Here is an 18,620-nt window from a genome sequence, read left to right as displayed (position 1 = left end):
AAACTATTTCACGCTGAAACTCTAACGGCATCATTAATACACATGAACACAATGCAATGCAAATTTCTCTTAAAACAAATCTTGATCACAAAAAAATGAGAAACAAAAAGAAAACGATGGTATGCAAACGATGCGCTAGGTTTACTCTATTTTGGGCTGAATTAATTTGCTTATATCAATTTTCAATAGAATTTGTTGAGGATGAACATAATAAACTGTAGTCTAAATATAGGGTAATAATGAGTAAATGTGAAAATTTTATGCAAAAAAATAGCTTTTTAATTTAAATTATGTACTACAAGATTAAACCTATCAAATTGAACTGTAATGTTTTTTCGTTGAGCTGAACCCAATAATTCGGTTGATGTGACGCTAGAACTGGTCTAATAACCAACCCACAAGAGTTCAAAGTTAAAAGTTAAAATCTCAATAAGAAAAAAACAATTAAGATTAATTTTTTCTTTTTCGCAACATCTTAGTTTACACCACAATTTATGTTTTTCTCTTTTTAAAGATATATGTTAAATAACTTATTATGAATATTTTTTTGTTTGAAAATTGTCTTGCAAATATGAGTCTTACTACTAAGTTTTTACTTGAAAAGATAAAACTTGTTTCATTGATCAATCTTTGTTGTGAAGGTCCATCCAAATGGGAAAATTCATCCCAAAAAATGAGTTTAGATCAAGTTGTGACATAAATTGTCACAAGTTATGTAGATTAGAACTAAAAAAAAATACAAAACTCATTAATAACAATGAAACGTTAAAATGGCTAGCAAAACCCTAAAACAGTCCAACATGAAATTTACTCAACCAAGTTCTTATTAATATATCAACGTAGATAATTCTGATTACTGTAACCCCATCTTCATTTTATACGAAATACGTAGACAAAATTAAGGGATTAATATGTCAAGTTTTTAGTAGTTGATTAGAATCTAACAAAGTGGTAAATACTATATAGAAAGTGTATAAAGAAAGTGGCTATGTTTAATTGTTCCTAATTACTTTGCCAATGATACATGTACTTCTTTCATTTGCCATGTGGTAATTGAAAAATATTTATTTGACTAATGCAAAGTAAAAAAAATATTTAAAACTTTGATACTTCTCTAATATAGAAAACTACTATATTTGTCCATTGTCAAAGCATCTGCAAGTACTTTAGGATTTTAGAATACAGCAAAATTAGAAATCTCAAGCATGTTGTAAATTTACTTTTTTTTGGTAGGTTATGTTATGACCTTTCAGTATATTGTGTTTCAAGTCTTTATTTCGTTTTAATGTTGTCTTCGGATTATTATGTTTGTTAGACAGGAGACTAATTGGATTATTAGGTTTGGATTTAATTTTTATTTTTGTGTTGTATTTCATTGTTTTGAACTTGTCTTTTGGGTTTGTATTTATTTGTATTACAGGTTACGTTGTGTTTAAACGATTTTGTTAAATAATATAAATATATGTTATCATTTTAAAGAACGAAAAAAAAAAAATCTCAAGCAATGGCCTCTTATAATCCTGACCGGAACAAATAAATATTTTTTGAGAAATGTCATAGTGTCATTTAATTAAAATCCCAAAAGGAAAGAAAGATACAAGAATTTTAAAATTAGGACAAAAACAAACCTATGAATTCAAAAGAAATAACAAGTTCAACCCTTAGAAAAATACAGCAAACAAACACAATAACACTTTTTTTAGAAAAACAACAACATCATGGTCGAGTACCCAACAACCATCAATCAAACATCCATTTCTTTTTTTGTGTGCGAAAGAAGACAAAGCGTCAAATAAATAAAAAGTCACAAAAGGTCAAAGGAATTACCTGAGTTTAAAGAAAATCAGAGTAAAAACAAACTAAATGAAGGACAATAATAAAAAAAAGAGAGATAATAAATGAAAAATGAGAATTGAGAATTAAAGTACAATGAAATCAGTGGTGAGGGTGACTTTCTCGTAAGCGATGTTCCAATTTTGATAGATTAACCAATTCTTCTCGCCTGTGGGAATACGCCTCCACGTTCGGATGAGGGAGTTGTCGTCGGTTATGATATTGTTCTATATTGTATCTGCATTGTTGCGGACTCCAAGGAAGGCTCTAGCGTTCATCTCCATCCAAATGTGATAAACAATGTTGGCGAAGAAATACACTTAAATGTATTGGAGCTGAAGTCGTTGCCCTTGGTCTTGGTGATGGTGAGGTCCTTGATGTCGGTCCATTCGTTTGGGAGGCTAAGGAGGCCCATTGATGCAGAGAATCTGTGCCAAAGCAAGGAGGCAAAATGGCATTTCCCAAGGAGGTGTTCAATGGACTCCTCATTTCCCAAGCAAAGGAAGCAATTAGGGTCCGAGATGCTCATGTAATTCTTGATCTGATTACAGGTATTGAGTCTTTTGCGGAAGGCGAGCCATAAAATAAATTGGTATCTGGGGATCACTTTGGTAGACCACACTAAGTGGGACCATGGGACAATGTCCCCATGATCACGAATACAATCCCAAGCAGGCCCCGAGATGAACCTGCCATTATTCTTGACATTCTAAACACGAGAATCCTCATGATTATTCAGATGATAGGATGAAAATGTGTCAAGGATTCTCGCACCTTCTAAAATAGTCCTCAAAAGACTGTTCCAATCGCCGCTCTTGACTTGTTGAACTGTGGCCAATTGACAAGCAACCATTTAAATCTCACCTTAAACATTGCTTCCTTTGTGACTTTATCAAACACAATCCTCCATCTTTGACAAAGCTCCCAATTCTCAATAGTGATTGGAGTTCTTCTCCATGTGTGAATAAGAGATAGACCCTCAACAACAATATCATTCCATACTGATCTTCATTTCTCCTTGTTCTATAGAAAAATCTAGAATTTTTCTCCATCCAAACATTATAAACAAGGCATCCATAAAAACATTTGAATAAATTAGACTTAAATGAGTTTTCTTTAGTCTTTGAAAGCACTAAATTTCTAATACCACTCCAATCAACTAAGAGAGTTTGTAAGCTGAAATTGTTGACTAACTTACCCCAAAGAACTTTAGTGAACTTACATTCACCAAATAAATGAGAAATCGACTCATCACAATTGATGCATAGGACACAACTAGTGTTAGGGATAGTTATGAACTTTCTCAATCGATCTCTAGTCATCAGCCTACCTCTATAAACCAACCAAAGTGTAATTTGATGTCGATGTATGATCCTAGAAGACCATACGCTGTGATACCACTCAACAATTTTCCCTCGAGAGCGAATACACTACCATGCCAAACTTGAGTTAAATTTGTTATTGGTTTCAACCTTCCATTCATGCACATCGGCCCTTTCTTGGAAGTTTATACGGTTGAGAGCCTGAAGAATTTTTGCCACATCCAAATTTGACCTTAAAATATCGTTGCATTGGCCTTCCATAATATCATGCACAATAGCCAGTTGTTGCTCTCTTATTATTCTAATGTTTATGGCTTGATAACTCATAAGAAGGGAGGCTCCTTTGAACCACAAATCATACCAGAATAGAGTGCCTCTTCCATCGCCGAATTTGACTTGATATAATAGTCTCGCACTCTGTTTCAATTTCAGTATCTTTTTTAGTGAGCAAGGCATGTCCTCCTTCAACTGTAAGTCCATACGCTTCTTTCCAATTTCGGGAATTTAGAATGTACCCATTTGACCCAAAGTGAATCTTCCTTTTTTGTTATTGCCCAAAAGTGTTTATAGGTTAATGCTTTGTTCCATTCCATGTAGCTTTTGAAACCAAGGCCCCTTCTTTCTTGGGTTTACAAACATCATCCCATTTTACTTTCTTCCATCCTCTTCCATGAGTTAAGCCTATCGAGATCTTTCATAACCATCCTAGGAATAACAAGTTGTTGTTACCATAAACAATGATACTCATAATAACCTTTGTGACTAGTTCAATTATGCCAGTGTATGATAGACTTTTTAAGGCCCACCCATTCATTAAATTTTTGACCTTCTTTATAAACAATCTGAATTGAGTTATTCTGAGCTGTTTGGATGAGGAAATTATTCATAGTGATGTATGGACGTCTTTTGTGTTAAGTTCTATGGGTTGTAGATATTATGTTTTGTTTCTCGATATCTTTTTGTCTTTTTTATAATAAAAAAAATGAGAGAGTGGATCACTCTATCTGATCCCTCTATGGCTCTCGAGAACTAAAGATAACATCATTAGTTAATTAATTTTATTATTTAGTTAATTTTTAAGGATATATTGATAATTATTTTCTAAATTAGTTGACTAGCTATGAGATAAGTGGATGTAATTTTAAGTGTCATGTTTTTATATAAAGAATTGTATATTTAAAAATAAATTATTTTATTATCTTAGTTCTTTGTTGTAGAATTGATTTAATATTTATATTTTATACAGTTTTTATTCACTTATTTCATATTTTATAGTTTTATTGCTTTGATTTTGCAGCAAACATTCTACTCTGTGAAGTAAGATCTTTCTTCATTTTAGGGCTTCCAAATGGTGTTTGAGTACTTTTATCAGATTTTATATCTTTTGTTGAATTAAATAAATGTGTAAATATTTAATTTTATTAGTAAATTTTACAAAATATAAAATTTAATTTGATGTATTGTACTGAAACAAATTTAGTTAAGTATAAATTATCTCATTTTATTATTTAGTTGGTTTTTAAGAAAATAGTACTGAAAATTAATAATAATAATAATAATAATAATGTTGTCTATTAACTTTTGTCGCAGCATCTTTAGCCACATTAATTTATTGGCGACAGTATTATAACCAATTGTTAATAATGTTGGCGGAATCAATAGCGACAGTTGGCGATGAGTCTCTCGTCGCTATTGATCTTGAACAACGTGGGGGGCTGTAGTAGTGACGGTGTTTCCAGTCACTATTGCCCTTTTTTTATTTGTGAAGGGTAAAAGTGTGTCAATAACAAAGGATTGTGGTCTATTTCTTAGTGTTGTCACCAGTAGTAGGTCATCTTTAAATTTATTGACATTGCATGCACTTGTTCATGTTAAGACCTATATAAAATTGCTAGCATGTAATTAAGTTGACTATATAAAATTATATATAGAAATTATTTCATCTTGACACAATAATTGTCAACAAATATTAGAGAACTTGAATAGCTCATGATATTTATAACAAATACTACGTACAGAGTTCATAATAAGACTATTGTGAAACATGACTTGAATATATATATAGTCTTTATTGATCTGTATACATATTCCTTTTCCTTTTCTTAAGATAAAATGCTTAATAGTAATTATTGCATGTCTAAAGATGGTATTCTTTTCATTAAGATATGACCTGCAAGATAATGAGATAACGAGGACTTAGTGAGAAATATATATTTGGAAAATGTTGATAGCTCAAATTGAAATTATTTCACACAATGAATAAAAAATATAATACTTTAGTAAATCATGCATACTTACATATGCATACTTACATGTATCAAATGATAGTTTTGGTGGGTTAATATACAATAGGAGGTGGTGGAGGGGACTTGTAAACATAAGGAGGTGGTGGTGGAGGAGACTTGTAAACATAAGGAGGTGGTGGTGGAGACTTGTAAATGTAAGGAGGTGGAGGTGGAGACTTATAAACATAAGGTGGTGGTGGAGGTGAAGAATAGACGTAGGGAGGGGGTGGTGGAGACTTGTAAATGTAAGGCGGTGGTGGAGGAGACTTATATACGTAAGGCGGTGGTGTTGGAGACTTGTAAATGTAGGGAGGAGGTGGTGGAGATGAGTAAACGTATGGAGGTGGTGGAGGAGACTTGTAAACATAAGGAGGTGGTGGTGGAGACTTGTAAATATAGGGTGGTGGAGGTGGAGACTTGTAAACATAGGGAGGTGGCGGTGGAGATGAGTAAATATAGGGAGGTGGTGGAGGAGACTTGTAAATATAAGGAGGTGGTGGAGGGGAAGAATACACGTAAAGAGGTGGAGGAGGAGATTTATAAACGTAAGGAGGTGGTGGTGGAGATGAGTAAATATAGGGAGGTGGTGGAGGAGAAGAATAGACGTATGGAGGTGGGGGAGGAGACTTGTAAATGTATGGTGGTGGTGGTAACTTATAAATGTAAGGAGGTGATGGAGGGGATTTGTATACATAAGGTGGTGGTGGTGGTGGAGACTTGTAAATATAGGGTGGTGGAGGTGGAGATTTGTAAACATAGGGAGGTGGCGGTGGAGATGAGTAAATATAGGGAGGTGGTGGAGGAGACTTGGAAATATAAGGAGGTGGTGGAGGGGAAGAATACACGTAAGGAGGTGGAGGAGGAGATTTGTAAACGTAAGGAGGTGGTGGTGGAGATGAGTAAACATAGGGAGGTGGTGGAGGAGAAGAATAGACGTATGGAGGTGGGGGAGGAGACTTGTAAATGTATGGTGGTGGTGGTGACTTATAAATGTAAGAAGGTCGTGGAGGGGACTTGTATACATAAGGTGGTGGTGGTGGAGATGAATAAACATAAGGGGGTGGAGGAGGAGACTTATAAATGTAAGGAGATGGTGGTGGAGATGAATAAACATAGGAATGGGAATGAGGAGACTTATAAACATATGGTGGTGGTGGAGGAGAAGAGTAAACATATGCAGGAGGAGGAGACTTATAAATGTAAGGAGGTGGTGGTGGAGACTTATAAACATAAGGAGGTGGAGGAGGTGACTTATAAATATAGGGATATGGAGGAGGAGACTTATAAACATATGGTGGTGGTGGAGAAGATTTGTAAACATAATGAGGTGGAGGAGGTGACTGATAAATATAGGGTGGTAGAGGAGGAGACTTATAAACATATGGTGGTGGTGGAGGAGATTTATAAATATAAGAAGGTGGAGGAGGTGACTTATAAACATATGGTGGTGGTGGAGGAGATTTGTAAACATAAGGAGGTGGTGGAGGGGAAGAATAGATGTATGGTGGTGGAGGAGGAGATTTGTAAACGTATGGTGGTGGTGGTGGAGACTTGTAAAGATAGGGAGGTGGTGGTGGAGAAGAGTACACATATGGAGGTGGTGGTGGAGACTTGTAAATGTAAGGCGGTGGTGGAGGAGAAGAGTAAACATAGGGTGGTGGAGGAGGAGACTTGTAAATATAAGGAGGTGGTGGAGGGGAAGAGTAAACATAGGGAGGTGGAGGAGGAGATTTATAGACATATGGTGGTGGTGGTGAAGAATAAATATAAGGCGGCGGTGAAGGGGACTTGTAAACATAAGGTCGTGGGGGAGGAGATTTATAAACATAAGGCGGTGGTGGAGGTGACTTGTAGATGTATGGAGGGGGAGGAGGAGATGAGTACACGTAAGGATGCGGCGGGTGTGATTTGTAAATGTAAGGAGGCGGAGGTGGTGACTTATACACATAAGGAGGTGGCTGGGGAGATTTATACACATAGGTTGGAGGCGGAGGAGACTTGTAAATATAAGGTGGTGGAGGTGGAGATGAGTATAGATAAGGTGGTGGTGGAGGAGATTTATAAATATAAGGCGGCGGTGGAGGTGACGAGTAAACATAAGAAGGCGATGGAGGTGACTTATAGATGTATGATGGTGGTGGCGGAGATTTATAGATATAAGGTGAAGGGGGTGGAGATGCATAATAGTCTCCATCAGCCGCTGCTAAAACCGCAGACATGAAACAAATAGCCAAGGCACATAAGGCCTGTGGCCTATAAGTGATCATTGCTTGAAACTTCAAAGCTTAGGACTGTTCCAAAATCCTATATTAGTATGGAGATGTTTTAGTAATGGGAGGAAACATCCTTTATATAGTGATTTTCAATATAAGAGAGATGTATCCCAATTTCTAAAATAACTTCCTTTTAGTCAATAAATAGTTTTTAATTGCATATGACAATGGCAGAATGGTAAATGTAAGCATAGTGCCAAAACACTCATAATCATTAGACTAATTCCCATTGACAAATTAAGTAAGTTAAACCATTAAGCATACTCATCTTCTTTGAAATATTATATCCAACTACTTAGAAAGATACATATTAATCCTCTAATAATCTTAGTCGTCTCATTTTTGGTATAAAATAAAGTCGGTCAGCCAACAAACATAATTCTTTATAATATATATAAGAACTTATTTTGTTTTTTAATATTGTTAAATAGCTAGGATTATATATAAAAGAAGAAGTATATAACTTGTAGGAATTATTAATTTGTTCTTCGTGGCAAACAAGTCACTATCCTCCCAAAGGAATACAATAATTAAGAAATTCATTATTAATCAGATCCATTTATTAAGCACCCATTTCAACATCTGATTAATTAATTATGGGGTTGTCCTTATGTAAATATTTTATTATATTAATTCACTTGTCTTAATTTACTATATATATTAATTAATTAATTGTTTGGTAGACTAGGGCATATTGATCAAAATGCCTAATATAGAGATAAATCTACCAATGAGTTGTCAAAGATTTAAATTAGGAGCTGATTTAAGTAACATATTTGTTAACTGAATCTTCGGATATATTTAAAAAAATCACTTTTTTTTGTTAATGTCTTTTCTCATAAAAAAAAAACATTGTTAATTAAAGTCTTTATTTTTTCCTAAAATATTATTGGATTATATATACATATTGTATGTGTGACAAAGTATGTGTAGTTTTCTAAGAAAAAATAAATATAAATAAATGTGTAGTTTTCTTGTCATTGTTTATGGGGTAAAAAAGTCAAATGGATTGATTGTTGAATTACAAAAATTTAAAATTGAAGGTATGTTAATATTCAACGTAAGCAATAACCAAAATTAGTGTAAACAAGGCAAATTTATTTATTTTTCTAATAGAAGATTAAATTTATTAATAATAACTAGAACACAATAATTGGGGATGTCTTATGGTTTGAGGGATCCTCAAAAGGAAGTATCTTTAGCCTTCTCACAAAGGATCTGTATTTTTTTTATTTTGCTTAGATGATTACAAGCTTAATAGTTAATGTTTTTGTTTTAATGTTAAGACAATGCTAGGGTTATTGAGTTACTAGGTTTTTCCTTCATAAATTCGTTAGATGGTTAAAACTTTATTAAAACCATAAATTAATTCAAATTGTCATCGTGGCCCATTAGTTATGTTATTTTACAAGTATTCTCGACTTCATATAATGTAAGATCTTCAAACATAAATACGACGCCAAACACTGAGTTTGGACCATTTTTAGTGGTAGAGCACGTGAACTCATGTCCTTAGGATCATGAGTTCGAGACTTTACTCTCAAACGATAGAGTGTCAAACACACGCTTGGGGTGGAAATCTGGATTCACGAACTGTGTGATGACTTGATCTAAACAAGCCATCCTTATGCATTCTGGAGTGGCTGGATTATCGAGAGGAAACCAACCATGATGCCCTGTTTTTCTTTCTAGGTAATGAACCTCCAATTTTTATGAAATGTGTAAGTTTGTCTGTCAAATGTATATTTCTGAAATTCTTTAATTATAGATAATGTTAAAGTGGTGATAATATAACTAGTAGAATAGGTGATGACTCATTATTATAATATAATAATTTGTGATTGTTTGTTAATAAAAAAGTAATGGAGTAAATAATATTTTTTTGTACGAATTTCAAACTATAGCAACCTTAGAAAGCTTTTATTTACTTATTTTCTATGATATTATAATTGATATTATTAATTTTTTTGTGATTAAATTATATGTCATATTCATCCTTTATTTCCTCATATACTAGTGTGTGAGAATTTAGATACCATATGTTTAGAAGAGTTTAATTTATTTTTCTCAATTGGTTAGAATTTGTTATATTAGTATACGAGTTGTGAAAGTATTTTTCTTCTATCTATAACTCCCTTTGATTTTATTTCCAAGTACTAGATTGACACATTTATACGTTGATAACTTTTTTATATGGGAGTTCTTATTTATCTTTCCCATCATTCGAAAAGCCGTAGTATTGCTTATTTTTGGTATGTATTGATTAACTGGGTATTATTCGCATGCACCATATTTCTTAGAGATTATAAACCAATTTAAGTATTTTGTAGTCATAGATTGATTCACTATATAAAGTAAAATATTAGGTTTCTTTTATTGATAATATATAATTTGTTAGATGTTATGCATTCTTTTTTAAATAATTTATTATGTTTCTTTTTAACTTTAAATTTTCAGTTCAATGATTAGCATTTGAATTGTGCATAGAGTATATCAAATTGTGTTGCTTGTAACATCAAACTATCAAATCTATAATACATCTGATCATTTTACTTTCAACTGAATGTGATAACATTTAACATGGAAATTAAGTGAGTTGGACATGTCTCAAACTATATTCTTATGTTGATTCAGTATTTATAATTACATGCATATTTACTATGTTTTTTTGAACAATGGGTAATAAATGTAATCAATGGGTAATAAATGTAATCAACTAATAGTTATCTTGAATTTTCCATATATGGTGGTCTAGTTAATATATTGGAGATTTCTATAGTGACTAGAATAGTGGATATCAATGTTATAATCTTGTATATATATAATTTACACTTTGGAATGAATAAAACAACGAATTTTATTCCTTTGTGATATTAGAGCCTAAGGTTTTTCTCTTTTCTCTTTTCCGCCGTGTCCTAGCCTAACGGTCCATTTTCTACTATTTTATTTTCAATCACTCTTTTACGTCGTATCCCAACAGTAATCTTCTGTTTATCTTTTCTTCAATCACTTTTCTTTTCGATGACGAGTAACAAACAAGGATTTCACTCAGCCTTTGTCGTTTCCAACATCAAGAATCACGTCTCTATTGTTCTTGAGTTGGAAAATGTTCAATACATGACATCAGGGTCGACCCTGAGAATTTGGGGCCCAATGCAAATTTAAATTTTAGGGCACTTAAAATAGTAAAAAAAAAAATTAATAATATTAAATGAGATATAAATGGTTAATATATTATAATACGGAAATAAGAGATTAAAAAGGAGATAAAAGGTTATATATATATATATATATATTGTATAATATATATTTAATATTAAAGTAGAAAAAAAAAGAAAAAATAATATTAATAATATAATACTATTAAATATTAAAATATGGGGGCCTATGCAACTTGTCACGGGCTCAGTCTTGATTGGGCTGTGACAAACTGAATAGGTTGCCTTACCCTAGGGTCGACCCTACATGACATGGGCGGAGTTGTTCAAGATCCATGCCCGTTCTCATCGAGTCCTTCATCACATCATCTTGTCGGTCTCTATTCTACCACCGCCATCGAAGGATGAAGATAAAGATATGTGGCTAATTCTCGATGTCACTGTCCTTTAGTGGATCTATGCCACAATCTCACATGATCTCATTCACACGATCTTGGAACCAAACTCTATAGTCGAGCAAGCCTAGACACAACTATGTGGGATTTTTTAAGATAACCATCATTCTCATGTGGTTTCCTCGAGCAAGAGTTTTCCACCACCATAATAGTGGATTTTCCCAAGGTCTCGGCTTATTGTTAACGTCTCAAAGTCCTGGTCGATCAGCTGCAGGACGTCGGTAGCCCGGTCTCGAACGATCGCCTCGTATTGCAATTGGTCGTGGGCCTGGAGGAGGCGTACAATGGGGTGGTGATGTTACTCTGGTAGAGTGATCATATGCCTCACTTCTACCAAGCATGATTCATGTTGATTTTGGAGGAATCTCGCTTGGCAAAGCGGGTGGCCTCAGGTTCGGCACCAACGTCGGGTGTAGCTCTTGTCTTCGACGCGCTTCGGACGAATGGGTCACAACATATGTCATCATGGGGAACTTGGAAGAAACCAAAGAAGAAAGGCTCTCATAATGGGGTCGATTGGGATAGTCCAAAGTCAACCTCCTTCTCCCTGGCCGCAATAATGGGTTGGTCATTGAGACCCACCTGTTAGGATTTGTATCTCCCAAATCTGACCTGCTTGAAACGATATATAAAAATGCAAGAAAGAAGAACACAAAAAGACACAGAATTATAGTGGTTCACTCAAAATGAGCTACGTCCACTTCAGCCGCCACTAGATTTCACTATGAAGAAGAAGAAGAAGAAATACAGAGTTTTTGCCTCACACTTTATCTCTCTAGAATTATTCCTTTCTTATGTAAACATTAATAATCACATATTTATGGGGTAAACATTCAGGTAATAAAACCTAAATAACTCTTGGTTAGGCCCAAACCCCCAAAACCAAATACAAACTCAATAAACTCTAGTTAACAATTGTAGAGTTTATTATAAGTGTAGGCACCATAACTCAACAATCTCTCACTTGGAGACTAACTTCATCATCTCTCGATCGGTAGCGGCTTTCCATCTAGTGTCTTAACGAAGAAGACCAATTGAAGTTGCACACAACTTCAGTTTCTCATTTGTCACAACTTTTGTCAGTATATCAGCTGGATTCTCACTCCCGGGAATCTTCTCAAGAGCTAATACTCCATCTTCTAAAGCTAATCGGATGAAATGATAACGAACATGTATATGCTTCATCCTTCCATGATAAACTGGATTCTTTTCCAAATGATTGGTACTCTGATTGTTGCATCGCAACACACTCCCCTCGTAGTCTTGACCTAATTCTCACAAAAGGGTTATAACCACATTATCTCCTTAGCAGCCTTTGTCGCGGTAACATACGTACTCTACCTCACAACTAGAAAGAGCAACAATCTTCTACAATTTTGAAACCCAACTGATTGTAGTACCTCCCATAGTATAAATGTACTCAGTTGTGCTCTTCCTATCAACATCACCACCATTGTCAGTATCAACATATCCTTCCAAACCCATATTAGACTTTCGAAAACACAAAGCAAGACATGTACTTCCTCTTAAGTATCGTAGTATCTATTTTACTACTTCTCAATGTTGTCTACCTGGGTTGCTCATTAAACTGCTAACAACTCCCATTGCATGTGCTATGTCTGGTCTTGTGCAAATCATCGCATACATAATACAACCAATGGTAAAGGCATACAGAATAGTGGTCATGTAATTTTTCTCCTCCTCTGTTGAAGGCGACTGATTTTTAAATAGTCTGAAGTGACTAGCTAAGGGGGTAGTAACTGGTTTTGCATCATACAAGTTGAAACTGCTAAGAACTTTCTTCACATATTTTTCTTGTAAAAGCTTAAGAACTTCTTCATCCCTGAAAATTCTAATCCCAAGGATTTTTTTTGCAGAACCAAAATCCTTCATTGCAAATTTTTCAGACAACTCTTTCTTGAGTTTGTAAATTTCATACAAGTTTGCCACAACAATCAACATGTCATCAACGTAAAGGAGCAGAATAATGTACGATTGATCAAATCTCTTGATATAGCAGCAATGATCAGCTTCACACCTCAAAAAATTGTAATTTTCATTAAGCTATCGAATTTCTTATATCATTGCCTTGGAGCATGTTTCAAACCATACAGACTCTTCTGAAGCTTACACACAAGCTCATCTTTTCCACTAATTTCAAATACTTCTGGTTGTCGCATGTAAATCTCTTCATCTAAATCACCATGAACAAAAACATTTTTGACATCCATTTGTTGAACATGAAGGTCTTCTTTCACAACCAAACTCAAAATAGTTCTGATTATCATCAATTTGACCACTAAAGAGAAGATCTCATTGTAGTCAATACCTTATTTCTGTTGAAATCCTTTCACAACCAACCTTATCTTATACATCATGGTTTTATCGTGTTCTTCTTTAATATTGAAGATCCATTTGTTGTGAAGTGTTTTCTTTCCCTTTGGTAGCTTAGTGAGCTCCCAAGTCTGATTCAACATTAAAGATTTCATCTCATCTTTCATCGTTGACTCCCACTTAACCGATTCATCAGACTGTATTGATTCCTCAAAGCATTCAAGTTCACCTCTATCTATCAACAAGATATAGTTCAGAGATGGATACCACCTCTCAACTGGTTTTCGATTCCTTGACGATCTTCTCAATTGTATAACTTGTGTTTGCTGATTTGCCTTTGGGCCACGTTCTCAATGATTTCATCTTCAACAACACACTGGTCTTCTTCACAAATTGATATATATTCAGCTGAAAATTCTCTCAAATCAACCATATCAGTCTCTTCCAACTTGGAATCACTATCTGATGTTTTCCCAACACAAACTTTGTAGAGAAAATGTTCATTGAAGATAACATTTCTACTACGAATGATCTTCCGATTTTGATTATCCCAGAAACGATAACCAAACTCGATATTACCATAACCAATGAAAAATATTTATTAGACTTTGGATCAAGCTTGCTCTTATCACATTTATTAATATGAACATATGATAAACAACCACACACTTTCAAATAAGAAATGTTTACCTTTTTATTGCTCCAAACTTCTTTAGGAATTCTGAATTCAAGAGGAACGGAGGGTCCCATATTTATCAAATAGGCAGTAGTATTGATAGCTTCTACCCAGAAGGTTTTAGGAATCCCTAAATGCAATCTCATGCTTCTAGCACACTCATTCAATGTCTGATTCATTCGTTTAGCTACTCCATTCTCTTGAGGCGTTTGGGGAACATTCTTCACCATACTAATCTCATTCACAATACAATACTCTTTGAAATCTGAATTGATATATTCACCTCCGTTGTTGAATCTCAAGCACTTAACCTTCTGATTTATTTCATTTTCAACCAAAGTCTTCCACTTCTTGAAAATAACAAATACTTTAGACTTGTGCTTCATAAAATATACTCATATCTTTCCTATCGAATCATCTATAAATGTCACGTAGTAATGTGATCTGCCAATAGAAGAAACAGGTGCAGGTCTCCACACATCAGTGTGTACCAACTCTAGCCTTTCTTTCTTGAGCTCCTTCTCAATCTTTAAGAAACTCACCCGTTTCTATTTTCTAATAATGCAGTTTTTACATAACTGATGTTCAATAGACTTCAGTTCTAGAATATGTTCATTCTTTAAAAGAATTTTCATCCCCTTTTCACTCATATGGCTAATGCCACATCTCACTATAACAACAAATGTTTCTCTACAAATTGAAGTCGTGTATAACATTCCACTTTTGTGAACTCGAGCAACAACTATTGCTCCTTTAGTCACCTTTCACGCACCATTTCTACAGCTAAAATTATGACCTTCTTCATCAAGTTGTGTAACAGAAATCAGATTGCGCATTAAACCTAGAATGTGTCTCACCTTATTAATCTTCCAAACATAATCATTTGTCATCTTCAATTTTATGTCCCCCATGCCAACAATATTCAGTTGCTCACCATCTGCGAGATAAACTTTCCCATAGTTTCCAGCCACATAATTCTCCATTAATTCTTTGTGGGCAGTGGTGTAGAAAGACGCTCCCGTGTCCAAAATCCATGAATCTATTGGGCTATCAACAGACAGAAGTAACGCATCAGTGATAGTTTCTGTAACAACGTTGGCTGCATCATTTTTATCATCAATGTTTCTCTTCGGTGCTTTGTAGTTCCTCTTCAAATGACCATGTTTACCACAATTCTGGCACTCAAATGTCCGCCCAGACTTGGACTGACTCCTCCTGCTCCTTGACATAGATCTGCTCTTACCTCGGTTGAAATTTCTATCATTACCTCTGCCCCTATTTTCCACATTCAGAGCAGAACCTTTAAACGTTTCACCAGAATCAATTTTACGAACCTTTTCAGCAAGACTACGATCTTTAACTTCAACAAATTTCAGTTTAGCATTTCCAACTGAATTACTAATTGTTGCCCTCATAGGTTCCCAACTATTTGGTAGAGATGCTAAAAAAATCAGGGCACTAACTTTATCCCCAAAATCAATCTCAACGGATAACAGTTAATTCACAATTGTATTGAATTCGTTCAAATGAGTAGTGACAGAAGTACCATCAACCATTCTTAAGTAAAAGAGTCTTTTCATTATATGTACCTTGTTGTTAAAAGATGGTTTCTCATACATATCAGAAAGAGCTTTCATCAGACCCATGGTGGTCTTCTCCTTTGTTATATTGTGAGCAATCATCTTGGCTAGCGTCAATCAGACAACTCTCAAAACCTGCATATCAAGGAGTTTCCATTCATCTTCATCCATTTTCTTTGATTTCTCACTCAAAGGAACATGAAGTTTCTTTCCATAGAGATAATCTTCAATCTGCATCCTCTAGAAGGCTTAATTTGTCCCATCGAATCTTCCAATATCATGTCCTATACTATTCTCGCTTGCCATCGTTTCCAATGCTCAGCTCTAACATAGTTACTCTGATACCAGTTGTTAGGATTTGTATATCCCAAATTCGACATGCTTGAAACGATCTGTAAAAATGCAAGAAAGAATAACACAAGAAGACACAAATTTATAGTGGTTCACTCAAATTGAGTTATGTCCACTTCAGTCGCCACCAGATTTCACTATGAAGAAGAAGAAGAAGGAATATAGAGTTTTTGCCTCACACTTTATCTCTTTAGAATTATGTCTTTCTTATGTAAACCTTAATAATCACATATTTATAGGGTAAATATTCAGGTGATAAAACCTAAATAACTCTTGGCTATGCCCAAACCCAAAACCAAATACAAACTCAATAAACTCTAATTAACAATTGTGGAATTTATTATAAAGGTATGCTCTATAACTCAACACCACCATTATTGGTTTGGCAGTGACCATGGGCTTCTCTTCCATGCCTGTATCCAACAGCTCAATGGAAGAGACCTCCTTCCAGCTCTCATTCGTCGACGCCACAACAGTAGTTAGGTTTCGGCCCGCCTCTGCAAGCATACATGGCTTAGTCTCCCCCAACTCTAACCGACATTGAAGCGGCCATATATACCCTTAGTTTTACGTCTCTATATTCGACATGGTACATGGACAATGGTGCGACGTTCCACATGACATCTCAACAATGTACTCTCTCGTCTTATTTTAATTCAAGCATTAAACATGATATTCTTGTAGATAATGGTAATACGATTCTGATTTCGGGTATTGGGTATACCACTATTTCTTCTTCGAATCCTAAACTTACTTGAATAATGTTCTCCATGCTCCTGCTCTTATTAAAAATCTAGTTTATATTCGTAAATTCACTACGGATAATTATGTGTCTGTTGAGTTTGATCCTTTTGGGTTTTCTAGTTAAGGATTTTTGGACGGGAACGTGTCTAATAAGATGTGACGGTCGAGGAGATCTATATCCGGTCATAACTGGGAGTCATGTGTTGTCTTCTATTTCTGCTACTTTGTCACCATCCTTGTGGCATAGTCGCTTGAGTCATCTTGACAATTCTAGTTTTGAATCTCTTAATTAAATAAATTAATTCACTGTAATAAACAATATATTTCTCATATTTATCTTTCGTGTTCATTGGGAAAACATGTTTGTTTTCCATTTAAGGCTTGTACCTCAATTTCTTTGTTACCGTTTGACATTATTCATAGTGATGTATGGACGTCTCTTGTGTTAAGTTCTATGGGCCATAGATATTATGTTTTGTTTTTCGATGACTTTTCGTCTCTTTTAAAAAAAATGAGAGGGTGGATTACTTTGTCTGATCCCTCTATGACTCTCGAAAAATCTCTGAGAACTAAAGATAATATCATTTGAGAATTAATTTTATTATTTAGTTAGTTTTTAAGGATATATTGATAATTATTTTCTAAATTAGTTGACTATGAGATAATATATATGGATGTAATTTTAAGTGTCATGTTTTTATATGAAGAATTGTATATTTAAAAATAAATTATTTTATTATCTTAGTTCTTTGTTGTACAGTTATTTAATATTTATATTTTATACAAATTTTATCCACTTATTTCATATTTTATAGTTTTTATTGCTTTGATTTTGCAGCAAACATTCTACTCCGTGAAGTAATGATCTTTCTTCATTTTAGGGCTTCCAAATGGTGTTTTAGTACTTTTTATCAGATTTTGTATGTTTTGTTGAATTAAATAAATGTGTAAATATTTAATTTTATTAGTAAATTTTACAAAATATAAAATTTAATTTGATGTATTGTACTGAAACAAATTTAGTTAGTGTATAAATTTTCTCATTTTACTATTTAGTTGGTTTTTAAGAAAATAGTACTGAAAATTAATAATAATAATGTTGTCTATTAATTTTTGTCGCAGCATCTTTAGCAACATTAATTTATTGGCGATGGTATTATAACGACGGAATCAATAGCGACAGTTGGCGACGAGTCTCTCGTCGCTATTGATCTTTAACGTGTGGAACTGTAGTATCGACGGTGTTTCATGTCACTATTGCCCTTTTTTATTTGTGCAAGGTAAAAGTGTGTCAATAACAAAGGATTGTTGTCTATTTCTTCATGTTGTCACCAGTAGTAGGTCATCTTTAAATTTCTTGGTATTGCATGAACTTGTTCATGTTAAGACCTATATAAAATTGCGTAAATAAATTGACTATATAAAATTATATATAGAAATTATTTCATCTTGTCACAATAATTGTCAACAAACAATAGAGAACTTGAATAGCTCATGAATTTTATAACAAATATTACAGAGGTCATAATAAGACTATTATGAAATATGACTTGAATATATAGTCTTTATTGATCTGTATACATCTTCCTTTTCCTTTTCTTAAGATAAA

At 34.1% G+C, this 18,620-nt stretch overlaps 1 protein-coding gene across 1 annotated transcript; it reads right to left on the bottom strand.

The window, feature by feature from the left end:
* Positions 1–5,493: 5,493 nt before the first annotated feature.
* Positions 5,494–7,707, bottom strand: LOC124922487 (extensin-2-like). The gene has a single exon (XM_047463222.1). It carries the CDS (start codon positions 7,705–7,707, stop codon positions 5,494–5,496), a length of 2,214 nt encoding a protein of 737 aa, XP_047319178.1.
* Positions 7,708–18,620: the final 10,913 nt, after the last annotated feature.

This window comes from Impatiens glandulifera, chromosome 1, assembly GCF_907164915.1.
Source record: "Impatiens glandulifera chromosome 1, dImpGla2.1, whole genome shotgun sequence".
NCBI lineage: Eukaryota > Viridiplantae > Streptophyta > Magnoliopsida > Ericales > Balsaminaceae > Impatiens > Impatiens glandulifera.
Note: the sequence above shows the minus strand (reverse complement) of the source record. Positions and strands in the feature narration are given on the sequence as shown.